Consider the following 14,572-nt stretch of genomic DNA (forward strand, 5'->3'; position numbering starts at 1 on the left):
TTGCCGTGGAGATTTAAAGGTCCAAAATATCGGGAATTATCGCGTTTGCTCACTGAATTTCATCAAAAGTAATTATTGAATTATTGACACTTTTGATGAAATTCAGCGAGCAAACGCGATAATTCCCGATATTTTGAACCTTTAAATCTCCACGGCAAATGTCTGCTGGTCACTTCCGCTGGATTGGCACCTTCTGCTCCCTCTTTAATTTACCTTAGTTTCTATCTTTTTTTTTTACTGTAAATCTAGGTAGCTGTGCCTCACGGTCACCCCGACTGGCACAATAAATTGCAGATCAAAACCTGGCCGTTTTCTATGTTTTTAACGGGTGGGAAAGTGCGTGTTTTCCCGTCCACTAACATGTACCGGATGTCTAGCATGTCCTCCACTTGAGATTTTCGGTCACGTGGGTGCGGATCTACGCTCCAGTGACCTTTCGTGAAATCACCCTATTCGTTAGTCAACTACAAAGCAAATAAAGGTAGAATATACCAAAAATAGTTCTGTCCTGCATTGTTTTGGCGGATTAGTGAAAGACTCTGCTATCTACATGACGATCTAATGGTATTTTATTGATCTAGTTTAAAGTGGAATATTTATTTTTAAACTTTTTTCGATGGTAATCATTGCTCTCTAATGCGTTTCTATGTATCTCAAGTGTCCTGTGTTTGAGCTGCGGAACCTTTCTTCGGGACGTCTTGTTGCGGCCGGGACGCCAATAACTGTGGGATCGAAGATGGCGGCATGCGAGAGCGATGGTGATGTTCTTTCAACAAGCAACAGAAATGCGTCCGAGACTCCGCAGAAAGTGCGGCAACTATTGTCCGACAGCATCGCAGAGACGTAAATTCAACACATTTCTGAGTTCTTTTTCTTCCCAGGGGTGTTAGTGCGCATATATGAGAATGAATGGGCCAGTCCCACGATTCTGTCCCATGGGATCGTTTCTCACTAAATTATTCAGGGAAATCAGTTTTGCGGCGTTTGCTGAAGAGAATTAACTGCAAAAGAGAAGAGTCAAGATACCCTCTCTCATCCGCTAACCTCTGGTGTATCTCCAAACAATTGTACCTGCTTCTTGGGTCAGATGGTCGTGAGTTCATCCCAATCCAGAGATTTCACCATAAGATGCAGTTCTGTTTATTCAGAGTTAGTTCAATAACAGCGGGTTGATGTCTGATTTCTTTTCATTTGTTCTCTTGGACAGGACATTCTACTTCTGGCAGTCCATTGCAGTCCCTAAACCATGCTGAGTTTTATCTTCTCTCGTGACATTCTATATTCCCTGGTTCTTGTACACCTGTTGATGGAATATTTTTTCTATTCTGCCTATACCCCTTGATAACTTTAATTACCTTTATCGTATCCCTTTATATATGTTGTTCCAAGTAGAACAATCCTCGTGTATCCACATGCTCTGGAATCGTTTTGTCAAACTACTGCACCCTTAGTACAAACCTTTCGCCTTTCCTAAAGTGTGTTGTATAGATCTATTTTCTAGATAGTAAATTAGTGGCTGAGTATTGCTCTATAAAGATTTATCAACATTTCATTTCTTATACTCTATGTCACATTATATTAAGCCATGACTGCTGTGTACTTCAACTACTTTCTCAGCCTGTCCAGCCTCCTTCAACAAAAACGCACATCCAATCTCAAATTTGTCTGTTCTAAAATAATAATAATTAATTTTGGGGCACTGGGCATTGCTGGCAAAGATCAGCATGAATTGCCTGTGAGAAAATGGAAATATTTCCACAGTGATGTTGCATTGAGGAGTTTCAGGATTTAGGTAAAGCAATGATGAAAGATCAGGAATGCCTCCAGGTGGTGCCTGGCTAAAGGGAGAATCTGTAGCTCTTGTTCTGAATGAGGTAAAGGTCAAAGCTTTTGGAATGTTGTCAGATTAGCCTGGGTGAGTAACTGGGTTGTGTTGGAGATGAATAAAGGCAAATGGAACGTATTCAGCTATAACTCTGACATGCTTTGTAGAGAGTGGAAGGAATTTGGGCAGGAATTGTATTACTTGCTGCAGAAGATATAGCCTCTGACCTTGGTTTGTCATAACAATAGTTATGTGTCTAACCTTATTGAGTTTTTTGTCAATGGTGATCCATAGGCTGTTGATGATGGGGTTTCAGCAATGGTAACGGCATTGAAAATCAAGGGTAGGTGGATTGACCATTGTCAACAGGGCAGATGTATGTCTGAAACCTTTGGTGCAAATGTTACTTACAGCTTATCATCCTGTGACTAAAAGCTATTTTAAGTCTTGCTATGTGCAGGAATGCACTGAATTAATTGTTGAGGACTTGCAACCAGATTTGTACATTATGCAATGGTCATCATTTATGACCTTGTGGTGGGAAGAAGGCCATGAAAGAGGCTGCTAACATTGGCTAGGCCTGGAATATACATTGACAACCTTGTATAGTGATATTTTGGACTGGGATAATTAACCTCCAACTATTTTCCTCTGTGCAAGTATGACTTCACCCTCTAGGATATTTTTTCCTTGATACCCATTGACTTCAGTTTTATCAATCACCCTTGATGCTGTGTAATAACAAGAAACTGCAGATACTGGTTTGTACCAAAGAAAAACTCAAACTGCTGGAGTAACTCAATGAGTCGTGCTGCACCTTTGGAGAACATGGACAGATGGAGTTTCGGGTAGGGATCCTTCTTCAAACCTTGATGCCATACGTGGTCAAATGCTGCCTTATGTCAAAGAGAGCTATCTCGCCTCACTTCTGGAATTAAGTTCTTGGATTTAAATTTGAAACAACTCTCTGAAGAGGTCTAGAGCCATGAATCCTGTGAAATGCAAAATGACATTGGTGAACTAGTTAGTGGTGAGTAAGCCCTGCTGGATAGCACTGTTAACAAAGCCTTCCATCACTTTGATGCTGATTAAGAATAGACAGAATCCGAAGTAATTGGCTGCATTGGGTTTGTTCTGCTTTTAATGAACAGGACCGATTTCCAGTGTCAGGTAGGTGGCAGCTTTGTAACTGTTTTGTAGCAGGGAGGTTGTGGGGTGTCAGTTTTCAATACCACTGCGAGGAAGTTGTCTGGACTGAGAGGTTTTTGCTGTAACCACTCTTATCATTTCTTGATGTCACATGGAAGTAATCTAGGCACCTGAAGACTGGCTTCTGTGATGAAGGGGAATCTCAGGAGGAGTCATATATTCAGCACTTCTGGCCGAACAAGGTGCAAATGTCTTAGCCTTGACATTAGCAGTAATGTCAGGGTCTCGCTGTGGTTAGGATTGTGGTCTGTAGTTTATATTGCTTCTTCTCATTCTTCCTACCAAATGTAACACTTAGCATTGCTCAGGATTAAATTTTATATTTCATATTTATTTGGAATATGCCCATTCCACCAGCCTGCAATCTACCTTGGAGCGTCAGCCTGGTTTATATGCTCAAGTCTATGAAGCAGAGCTTCAATCAGTTAACTTCTGATGAACATGTTTGCCCACTGAGCCACCATTGCTACTAACTATTCATATCTGATGTTGCCCAAAATTAAACCTAAGTTACTGCCATTACATTGATAGTAGAAGTTCTAACACTGTAGTATTGGTATCTAATTGTTATTATCTTTGTTTCCTAGCGATCAGTCTATTTCCATCCTTGAATCACCTGATGACAGTGATTTGCCAGGATTGCCTGCTCCTTGTGATTCTGCAAATAAAGAAGCTTTCTTCTCGCGGGTTGAAAGTTTCACAATATCCTTCAATGTTGTTATTTAGTCATAGACATGTGCACCTAAGACATCAGTGTTAAGTATTACAAACCAGTACACTCAGTGGTACAATTGTGAATGAACAGAGTCTTTTACTTCGGGTAGGGTAATCAAGAATTAAAGGGCATAGCTTTCGGGAAAGAATTAATAGGGGCAACTTTTTCACTCGGAGAGTGATGGGGATATGGAATGAGCTGCCAGAGGAAATAGTTCAGCCAGGTACCACAACAGCATTTAAAAGACACTTAGACATGTACATTGATAGGAACATGAGCTAAATGTGGGCAAGTGGGACTAGCCTGGAAGAGGCAAATTGGTCAGCATGGATGAGTTGGGCTGAAACGCCTGTTTCTGTACTTTATGATACTAGTTATGGAGTGCAAACTATACTTGAGTGGAAAAAGCATTCAGGGCCACGTAATGCCTGAAGCAGTGGTTTCTTGGTCAACTTTGAGCTGTTGAATTTCTGGTTTGGTGGAGGAAGGCTTGTGTGACTTGTAAATACACTATTAATTGTTGGACCATTTAAAATGGACAGGAGGAAGACAGCTCCAGATTATTGAAGGGTTTAGACCAATACAAGCATGAAGGGCAAAATAGTAGCCTCCTGGATGAAAGAAGGGCCTTGACCCGAAATGTCACCTATTCCTTCGCTCCATAGATGCTGCCTCAGCCGCTGAGTTTCTCCAGCATTCCTTTCTGCCTCCCGGATGAATGTCTCTTGTAAAAGCAGGAAGTGATTAATAATTAAAAGGAATGTTAACGTAAATTTGAATATGAAATGCCAGCTGCAGGAAATTAGGTGGCATTGGTGTAGTCAGAGGGTGCCAAAGTTCAAGTAGTAATTTGTGGTGAATTAGCTGAACGACCGCACACATTGTGCTAAGTTGGGTGAAGGGCTGGAGGTGGCAGCAGCTTGCCAGAGTTCCTGTGTCAACGATTATCCAGTAACGTACTGGAAAACTACAACCCGATTCCTATCTGATGCTCCCCATCGGGATAGGTTGCCCGTAAAATATGTGTATAACGAACGACCATTCATGCAGTTTTGAAGGGTGCGGTGAGTCGACACCTTCACAGAGTAGAAGTAAGAAAATCTTGGGGGGGAATTGAAGAAAAGCTTTGAGCAAACGACATAATTCCTGATATGTGGAAAGGATTGGAGCATGAACCTGAGCCTCTGGTGTTCAGCCAGATAGTGAGAGATAACGCTTGCACCCCCTCCTACATGCCTGATATGAAAATTTTAAAATACAATCATGCTCCCAATCTGTATATATCAGAGACCATTAATTCTATAACAGATTGAGGGGAAAAAACCCATAGAGGGGATGTTGTGCACAAAGTTAAGAAAGCTTCTTAATAAATGGAGAAGGCACATTTTTCTTGACAAAGCTACTCATTCAAGTGGGCTGGGATGTCCCTTGAGCTCTCCCCTTTCCACTGTGCTAAGTATGGCTGGACCAATATTGAATGCGATGTGTTGAAGTGTTTCAGCTGTCAAGCTTTCCTATGCGCGACTCTGCATCCTTTACAGGACGTCAACAAGTGTAAGATGTGTGTTTTATATTGACCAACAGTTTGTTCCTTTATAAATTGTTTTTATTTTCCTTTTCGCAACCCGTCAATCTTCTCTCTGTCACAAAACGGACAAGCTCGAATGTTGTTGAAGGCTTTGACCCTGTACAGACCAGTGAAGGTTTGGGACTCATTTTCCCCCACCACTACCTAATGCCTGCCACCACTCAATGGTGCATGAATAAAGCTCTCCAAAATCTTTTTTTTTTTCAAAAATAACATTAAAATTAGAGAGGAACAATGGCCAATTCAACCCAGCAGGTTCATGTTGGTTGTTATGTTCCACCCTATTTCATTGCACCCCATCAACAAGATTATTTTTATTCTTGTATACTTCCTCTTAAATACATCGACTTTGTGGTAGTAAGTTCATATCCTAGCGATTCTCCAAGGAAAAAATAGTAAAATATATTCCTTGATGAAATTAGTGGTGGATTTATCCATATGCACCCCCATTTTAGGAATTCTACACTATTGAAACATCATCTGCACGGCTGTCTTTTCAAATCTATTTAATTTTAACTTGGGTCATCTCTCACTTTTCTATTTTAAGGAGAAGGAAACATCATGCTGTTTGGCTTTAGAGTTCTGTTATACCCAATCCTGGTATCACCCTTTAATTTTGTATGCATCTACTCGAATTCCCTTATGTAATATGAAGATGAGAACTGTGCAGAGTATATATTTCGCACCCTTCTCCCTCAATCCCTTGTGCCTCTAAAATACATTTTCTTGAACTCATTTACATTTTCCCTGCATCAGTGTCTTACATTGTCAACTTATTGAATGACTCTCATGTTCTCTCGTAGTCTTCTTTGTTTTCTTTTTGTCGTGTCTTCTGTTTTTGAATCGTTCAGATTTTTCCTCAACTGGTTTTATGTTGAGTGATTTACTTAAAACGTATATACATTTATGTGCATTTTTTTACCTTTAAGATAAAGAAAGGCTCGCTGGGCTGCAGGATGATTTGAAAGCAGCACACAAGAAGTTTTGCTTCTGGCCTGACAGTCCCTGTCCAGGTGAGGTAGGAAGAGATATGTAGAATTTTTTTGTATTCTTCACTGTGCTCATATCTGCAAATACTTTCAACCCACAGTCGGTATCGGGCCCTTGTTTTTTTTATGTTGATTTTATTTAACTTTGATTGGAGCAGGTGAAGGGCTGAATAGCATCTATGTAGGTGTCTAAATCTTTCTTCCATGTTCCTTGCAGATCGGTTCTGGACTTTACCTCTGAATGAACCAGCAGCTCTCCTTCACGAGATGGCGGAGCGGTTCAAGTGTCTGTGCATCTTGGACACACAGTTACCTGTCCTCAAACAAGATGACCTCGGAGTGATGGTGAGTTTGACAGGTTGACTTTGCCCTCACACTCCACTCCTGTCTCTCTGCCGGGGTATAATTCTGTGGGCAGCATTAGGTTGCTTTCACCTTAGATTTCCTTCAGTCAGAGGTTTTGACAATACTTAATGGGATTTTTCTTATCCGCATTGAGGTAATTAAAATAGATGAAATTCTCTAGTAACAGGAAGCTGAAATTGACTCCATACATCGAATCAAAACAGCTTGGGAGAATTCTCCACACTTGGCAGTGGGTGAATAATAAGTTGGAGATAAAACCTGTACTAAAGCAAAACTTTCCTTTGAGCTGTGACAAGTTTTTTTTTTCATTGAGATTTTCCGAGTCAAGGATTTAAAGGGATTGAGAAAGGATATGAAAGAGCTGATCCGAGTTCCCACAGTTCTAAAGATGGCCAACAAAGAACAGGTTAGTGCTGGAAAATATGCAGTGGGTTTTCATTTTCATGCAGAGAACAGAAAGATGACAATCTGTAGTGCAATGAAGGACAGCTTTCTCTTTTAGTGGTGGGGCAGTGTGCTGATGTCGTTCACGAAGGTCTGGTCACCAGATGGGTGAAGTTCCTGCTGAACCATAGCTTACTGACAGACTGGCTCCTTGCATTTCTTTGTAATAGATCACTGTCTACTGGTCTTTCATATTCCTATGTTACTAAGTTGATCAGTTGAAAACCGATTGGTGTGCTGGCCTTGAATCAAACAATGGTTATGAATCCAATATTCCTGGGAATTATTATCAGATTTATTTCTTTGGAATTCAATGGTACAGTTCAGTACATGCATCACTAACCACCGCTCTGCTCTCAAACAGACCATCAAGGAAGAAACCATCAGCCTCCTGTTGCAGTTGGTAGAAGACGAATTAAAGTCTGACACTAAAGATGACAGTCCTGTGCTCAAGAGCAGTGGTGATCTGCTCCCTGCCCATGTTTCGGCCTGTGTCCTTGCTCTGTCCGGCTGGACTGCTGGGTAAGAATCCAAAATAAATTAGTAGTTTCTAGTTGCTTTCATGGACCTGTGCCTGCTTGGAATCATTGGCTAAATCTTGAAACATTTCACCAGTGCCTCCTTTATCCCTCACCATTCCTATGGTTTAATCACCCAAGTTATTCATGACAGTTCAATGCTACTCCTTCCCTATCTCCACAAAATGAAGGCTGATGGTACGATGCAATTCCACAGACAATGGCCAACTTTGTTTATTTAAAACATTTGGCCATTCCTTAGCAAGGGTAAAGAGTAACAGCTATTGTTTCAAGGAATGTAGAATGTGCAAAAGCCAAAATGCGCAGGGTAAATTTCCACCAAAAGAAATATGCAAATGGGATAAAGGGATGAGTATTGTCCTGGGGTGCTTTCCAAAGTACAATTTGAAATAATGCCATGGGACCTTTACATCTACATATGAAGGAGAGATGGAATTAACCTCTACTTGGCATCTGAACTGATAGAAGGCATTATCAAGTAAGCATTATTGAGTCATGGAGCTATGCAATGCAGAAATGCTGGACTGTGTGCCCCACTGGATAGTGTAACTTCCAACTAAGTCACTGAGGAGGTTGAGGGGCTTGTGGTGTGGGAATTTGCATCAATATCTAAGTGGGATTTTCACCATCATATTTATCTGCGTAGGAAAGAACTGCAGATGCTGGTAGATTGAGGTAGACACAAAATGCTGGAGTAACTCAGCATGTAATCATCCTGCGGGAAGACGTGGCAGAGGGAGAAAGGTCTGAAGAAGGGTCTCGACCCGTAACATCACCCATTCCTTCTCTCCGGAGATGCTGCCTGTCCCGCTGAGTTACTCCAGCATTTTGCATCACATTTATATAACTCTCTACTTTATTTCCAACGTGACTAGAACTGCCTCGGATTTCCATCATCTGCCGGTCATCACCTGCTCGTATTGCATGAGGAAGGTGGGCCTGTGGAGCTTTCAGCAGATTGACACCGTTTGCTCAGCTAGTGATCCTGACGGTTCCGTGTATGGTACCTCGCCACAGGAGAACAGATCAGAAACATCAATGCCAACTCCCTCTGCCATGTCTCCCCGTAGGATGATTACACGAAGCCAGGACGCTGCCCAGATACAGACTGGTGAACAGGTACCACTAACTCTCTGGTCTATTCCTATCGTATAACATCCTCCCTTTCTAAAAACCGTGATTTTTTTTTGTTCATCAGCACGAAATCACCCCTATGCCTATTGGGGCTCGGACACGGAGTCGAGATGCCCACAGTCCCACTCTGGTCGATCGCAGTGAACCAGAAAACATCAGTCCGCTCCAGCGGACCAAGCGGCCTGTGACTCGAAGCATGGGCCAGGGTGATGTCCCTTCCAGCCCACAGAGGAAGCCAAAGCGTCTGCGTCTGTCTTCATCTACCAGCTCCGTAAGTAGCAGTGCATTTGGGTGGATCGCTAGGGAGAACTGTGCTACCAAACTGTTACACTGGTAGATCCATAGCACTGGAACTACATATCTGAGTTTGTTAGCTCATTGTCACCTCCAGTTCTGAAGCTCTTCAATGCCTGTTCTCTCCACTCCACTGTTGATAGTCATGTCTTCAGTTACCTGGCTCTAAAATGTCATCCTTATTCTAGAATCTGAAACATGCCCTCCGACCTAACTTAACCATACCCCATCTACAGTGGTCCCACCTGCCCGCCTTTGCCCATATCTCTCTAAACCTTTCCTATCCTTTCTCTCTATCTTTCTCTTCTCCTTCAAGAAGATACTTAAAACTTATCTCTTCAGCCCATTTTTTTTGTTGTTGTCACCTGTCATTGCCAAACCTTGAGCAAAATACAAATTGCTGGAGGAACTCAGCAGGCCAGGCAGCATCTGTGGAGAAAATGGAAAGGCAATGTTTTAAATTGGGAACCTTCTTCAGTTTTTAGATCCGCTGAGTTCTTCCAGCACGTGGTGTTGTGCTCAAGTTCCCAGCATCTGTAGTCCCTCGTGTCTCCATTGCCAAATCTTGTTTGATTCAATGCTGAATTGGTTACAAGGTTTTGAATATTTGTGGAAAAGGATATGATATGCCATTTATTGTCACTATACATGTACAGTGAAACTGAAAGCTGCTCGTACTCGGTGGTGCATACATACAATTTAGCACAAAAAACAAGACAGAAAAACAAAAAACAGAAGGGAGAAGGGGGGGGGGGGGATGGGGGGGGATAGCTGCACAATTTCTGCGGCGCTACATACATATATACATATATACAGATGGAAGTCCGTGGTGTTGGGCAGTGAAGTCAGTGCATGTGTGAATTAGAATTAATAGTAGTTATAATTCTCGGAAAGCAACTATTTCTGAGTCTATTTGTCCTGGATTTGATGCACCTATAGCGCCTTCCAGAGGGCAGCAGGTCGAACAGTCCAAACGCAGGATGGGAGCTGTCTTTGATGATCTTCTTTTCCCTGCTAAGGCAGCGGGAGGTGTAGATGTCCATCAGGGAGGGGAGAGGGCAGCCAATGATCCTCTGCGCTGTCCTAGTTACCCTCTGAAGGATATGGATTGTTTCATGGTAAAAAATAGTCAATTTGAAAAGGACCAATTTAAATGGGATGAGAACAGATATGAATTGAGTAAACCGGCTTGGCAGGCAAAACTATAACAGTGGGTGACCTTTAAAGTGGAGGTATTCCCTAGTCTAGGTACATTCCCATGAGGAAGAAGGATGTGGACAGTAAAGCCAGAGCTCCTTGAATTTTAAGAGGTGTAAAATGCAGTAGACAAAAGTGCCTATGACAAAGAATTAGGCTGATTTAGAAAGTCCACACAACAAGAAATGGAAATGAGAAACAAAGAGACAGCAAGAGAAAAGATTGAAATCAAACATTTAAGGAATACACAGACAGTCCTTGGTATTCCAATAGGGAAAGATTTGTGTAGGAGAGGTGGAGCCATTCAGAGTAAAATTAGGAAATCAACTTCTTGCTGTAAAGGGAGCAGCTGTGGAAACCAAACTTACATTTGAAATCATTCTTTACCACGGAAGAAGGTGCTAGATTGCACACCAGTAAATTTAACCTCAATGGTGGGTAGGTTGTAGAAATAATATTCATGGACATAACTGGCAATGAGCTGATGAGAGGGATAAGTGTGGGGGAAATCTGGAACTCCCTTTCCCGAAAGGTCTATGTGTGAAGGATAGTTGGAGCTGTAAAGACAGTTTGAGAGAGAGATTTTTTGGAGAGTGGTACAAAATATATGTAGGTAAATAAACTTGGGTGCCGTTGAGCTGTGATCTGATTGAATGAGCTGAACACCTATCTTGTCCTGGGAAAATAAAACACAAAATGCTGGAGTAACTCAGTGTGTCAGGGAGTATCTCTGGAGGACACGGACCGGTGATGTTTCAGGTAGGGTCCCTTCATCAGAATCCAGCGGGTTTCTTTTTGTAAGCCAGCATCTGCGGGTCATTGTGTCTCTCTTTTGTCCAGTGGCCGGTTTCAGGATATAGAAGGGGTGGGCAGAAGGTCTATTTCAATTATGTATATTTCCAGGACCCTATAATTGTATGAAACTGGGATAATAATGATCACTTGGTGGTGGTAGAAGAAAGTAATCACAATCGGTGGAATTATGCTGTGACGAGGAGAATCTAGGAGGTGATAGGTGGACGTGAAGGAAATTTGGAAGTCCAAAAGATATGCTGGTTGATTCTAAGCGAGCTGTTCAGGGAGGTTTAGTTTGATTTCATTTCTTCCATTTTTAATATGACTGTTTTACAGGATAGTGTCCGGGGATACTTCAACCCTGTTTCCCAGCACAGGGATTGGTGTCCTTGGATTCGAAGAGAACTGAAACCAGAAGATCAGCTGCACAGCTCTGAGCCAGAGAAGCAGAACTTGACCCCTGGGTCACGTGAGAAGACAGAGCCCAGCTGGGTGACGGTACTTGAGGTTCTGTTGTCCCTGACAGGATCCAGCAGCCCAAATGAGGGCATGGATAGCTTTGTAAGTAGCACTTTTTCTCCGGTTAGCAGGCTGCTCGTAGTCCTCTTTCCTTAAAAGGATGAATTCCTTGCAGAACATGGTTCCAACTACTCTTTTCCAGTTCCCCTTTCTGCATTGTTGTCAATTGACCCACAATGGAGTGTGCAGCGGGCTCTCAACCGATAGGAATCCTAGATAGTGAAAGGAGTTAGGACAAAAAACATTTTGATTTTATAAGCAGTTCCAATTAGTGCCGTTCGCATCTTGTGGCAGAAAATCAGTACAATGCCGGCTTTTGCTTTTACTCTATCGATGGCCTGTCTCATTTGTACATCTTTTGATCATTGTGACGTCTGGTCTGAGCATCCATTAGATTCCCAGACACTGGTAGCATGCCCTGGCCTGTTGCCCATCTCCCATATTAAAAAGCTGCTTAATTTGGATGCCAAAAGTAGAGTTCTCACCAGAAGGAGGGAGAGAGAAATATTTAACCTTTGTTTGTTTTAGCATTCGTCCACATGCTGGAAAGGTGCCGAGATCATGACCAAAGCCATATTGGCCAGTGCTGCCTGTTGAATCAGACAGTTCATAAGCGATCAGGGCAGAATTAGGCCATTCGGCCCATCAAGTCTACTCTGCCATTCAATCATGGCTGATCTATCTCTCCCTCCTAACCCCATTCTCCTGCCTTCTCCCCATATCCCCTGATACCCGTACTAATCAAGAATCTGTCTGCCTCTGCCTTAAAAATATCCATTGAGTTGGCCTCCATAGCCTTCTGTGGCAGGGTGGTTTATTTGTGTCCACAGTCATCCCTCCGGTACCATTCATATGATGCATTCAACCAGAATCTTTTTTATGTTTTGTACTGGAAATTTTGCAAGTACAGCGATCCTGCTAGAACAGAGAGTGAATTGAACCACTGAGGGGGATGAGGAGGAAATACATCGCCATCCAAGATGGAGGTGGCATTGTACTCCCTTTAGGTTCCTCGTCAGGCAGACTGTTTTCTTCACAACTGATGAGCCGTGCAATTCTGTGCTGACATTTTCATGCTTTTCAGTTTCGGACTAACTAGACGCAGCAAAATGCCAAGTAATCCATAGAATTGTAATAGTTCAGAAGGAGACCATTTGATCCCTCGACTCAATGCACATAAGACCGAGTCAAGCAGGCCTTGTTCATATACTGTTTTTGTTGTTAGACTCTTTCAGAGAAATCGAGAAAGGTGTTCCGAATATTCCGACAGTGGCAAGTCTCATGTTCCCTCTAGTGGGAGTGATCCTGTAAAGATGTTGGAGGTGCAGAATATTTAACAGAAAAGGAGAGAAAGAAATATCCAACCTCTGCCTGGCTTTGCTCTCCTTCTACATCCAATGGATTGGGTGATGGTAGTTTTCAATACTTACTGCCAGGATGGACATCATACCTCTTTGAACCAACTGACAGATTAAAATGAACTGGAAGTTTCTTACAGACCTGTAAATGTCTTTTTTTTAAATAAAACAAAACTTGCAGGAAAGAATGGAAGTATATTTGGTGTATATTGAATATGTGCTTTACTGAGAAGAGGGGCCTGATTCATGTCAGCTTCAGTGGTAAACATTTTCTTCTGGTTTTGCATACATTAAACCATCATAACATTTTGTGCCAAGTATAAATAAAGACTGCCTGCTTTAATCTTGTTTGACAGTTTTGTTTGGTTGTGGTTTCAATTATTTTGCTCTTGTGATAAATTAATGCTCCTTAATACTGTCTGTAACCTAATAAAACCTTGTGAAGGAAATGATGTGGCATAAACATTAGATGCAGGTTAGATGGGGAGGGACTGAGCAAGGCAATATGGTCCGGGTGTGATGATAAATTTTAAGAATTCAGAAACACGAGAAAACATTCCTTCCCTGGAATACATTTTGCTGTCCAGTGCCTTCGTAACCAAGAAAACTGAGGATTACAATGCTGCGAGGGAGGGAATCCCAGACTGATTAATACCACATGCTTTCCCACAATAGCACCACTCTGATGTGGACAAGACTGCTGAGTAAAGGGTGAGTAACTCCCAACGCCCCTCCTCATACCCTCACCATATGAGTGGCATCAAACACAGGCCGGCTAAATGCGGTTTTAATGATGGAGGAAAGACTAGTGGAGTCTAGGGGATCAAAACCACATTCCAATGAAAAGGTGTCAAGAGCAGGAAATATGAGGAGAAAGGAATTTGCTATGGCTGCCAATACCACAACTGTGTTATTGAAGATGGAACTTTGCAGTATAGGAGACCATTCAACCCCTTATGACTGCCAGGAAAGCTATCTGATTTATTTCACCAGTACCTAGTTTCTGACCATTCGAAATGTTTTTTGTTACTCTAAACTATTGAATGTTTTTGAGAGATTCCTTCGCACCATTTTCTGCTGTAAGAACAATCACAGGTTGTTCAGTAATTCTCGTGCTTGATTGTTCCAATCTCTTTGCTGCTCTTCGCTGCCCTCCGATGGTGCAAATCTCACAGCAACAAGTTGAACATGGCGTCTCTGCAGTAAAAAGACTAAAGCAGTTTTAAACTAGAAGGAAAACTCTTGATTTGTAACTGAAACCTACAGAGACTATTGATAGCAAAAGTTGATCCAAAGAGTTCACCTCGAGTTCATAAGCTGTTTTTACAATGTCGTTTGAACCTCATGAATAGTTTCAATGTTGAGGATCAGTTACACAACCCAGTCATGAGAGAGCCCATGCTCGTGTAATAGGAACCAGAACTCTTTGCTGCCCTCCTCACATGTCCTTAATTTATAGAAACATCCACTGCCTCCTTGTTGCTGTCAAACAGAGTGACACAGCAGTTAGTGCTGCTGCTTCACTGGGACCCTGGGTGTTGAATGTATGGAATTTGTCCCTTTGAATGCACAGGTTTTCCCAGTTTTCAGATTCAGATTC

At 42.1% G+C, this 14,572-nt stretch overlaps 1 protein-coding gene across 2 annotated transcripts; it reads left to right on the forward strand.

Annotated features, from left to right (window-relative positions):
• Nucleotides 1-460: 460 nt before the first annotated feature.
• On the forward strand, nucleotides 461-13,319 carry zc3hc1 (zinc finger, C3HC-type containing 1). Of its 2 annotated transcripts, XM_055653348.1 has the most exons (12): nucleotides 462-564; nucleotides 659-843; nucleotides 3,622-3,736; nucleotides 5,153-5,303; nucleotides 6,267-6,350; nucleotides 6,544-6,671; nucleotides 7,006-7,098; nucleotides 7,501-7,658; nucleotides 8,551-8,794; nucleotides 8,874-9,080; nucleotides 11,432-11,656; nucleotides 12,840-13,319. In XM_055653348.1, exons 1-12 carry the CDS (start codon nucleotides 562-564, stop codon nucleotides 12,906-12,908), a joined length of 1,662 nt encoding a protein of 553 aa, XP_055509323.1. In that variant the 5' UTR covers nucleotides 462-561; the 3' UTR covers nucleotides 12,909-13,319. The 2 variants fall into 2 exon arrangements, with proteins under 2 accessions (XP_055509324.1, XP_055509323.1); XM_055653349.1 differs by lacking the exon at nucleotides 7,006-7,098 and having other exon boundaries at nucleotides 461-564.
• Nucleotides 13,320-14,572: the final 1,253 nt, after the last annotated feature.

The sequence above is a fragment of the Leucoraja erinacea genome, chromosome 22 (assembly GCF_028641065.1).
Source record: "Leucoraja erinacea ecotype New England chromosome 22, Leri_hhj_1, whole genome shotgun sequence".
NCBI lineage: Eukaryota > Metazoa > Chordata > Chondrichthyes > Rajiformes > Rajidae > Leucoraja > Leucoraja erinaceus.

Bases quoted from the DNA above. Each gene is read 5' to 3' on its own strand.
- zc3hc1 (XM_055653348.1), top strand. The intron at 6,672-7,005 runs GTGAGTTTGACA...TTTTTCATTGAG, and splicing joins AAGATGACCTCGGAGTGATG to ATTTTCCGAGTCAAGGATTT. The intron at 9,081-11,431 runs GTAAGTAGCAGT...ACTGTTTTACAG, and splicing joins TGTCTTCATCTACCAGCTCC to GATAGTGTCCGGGGATACTT.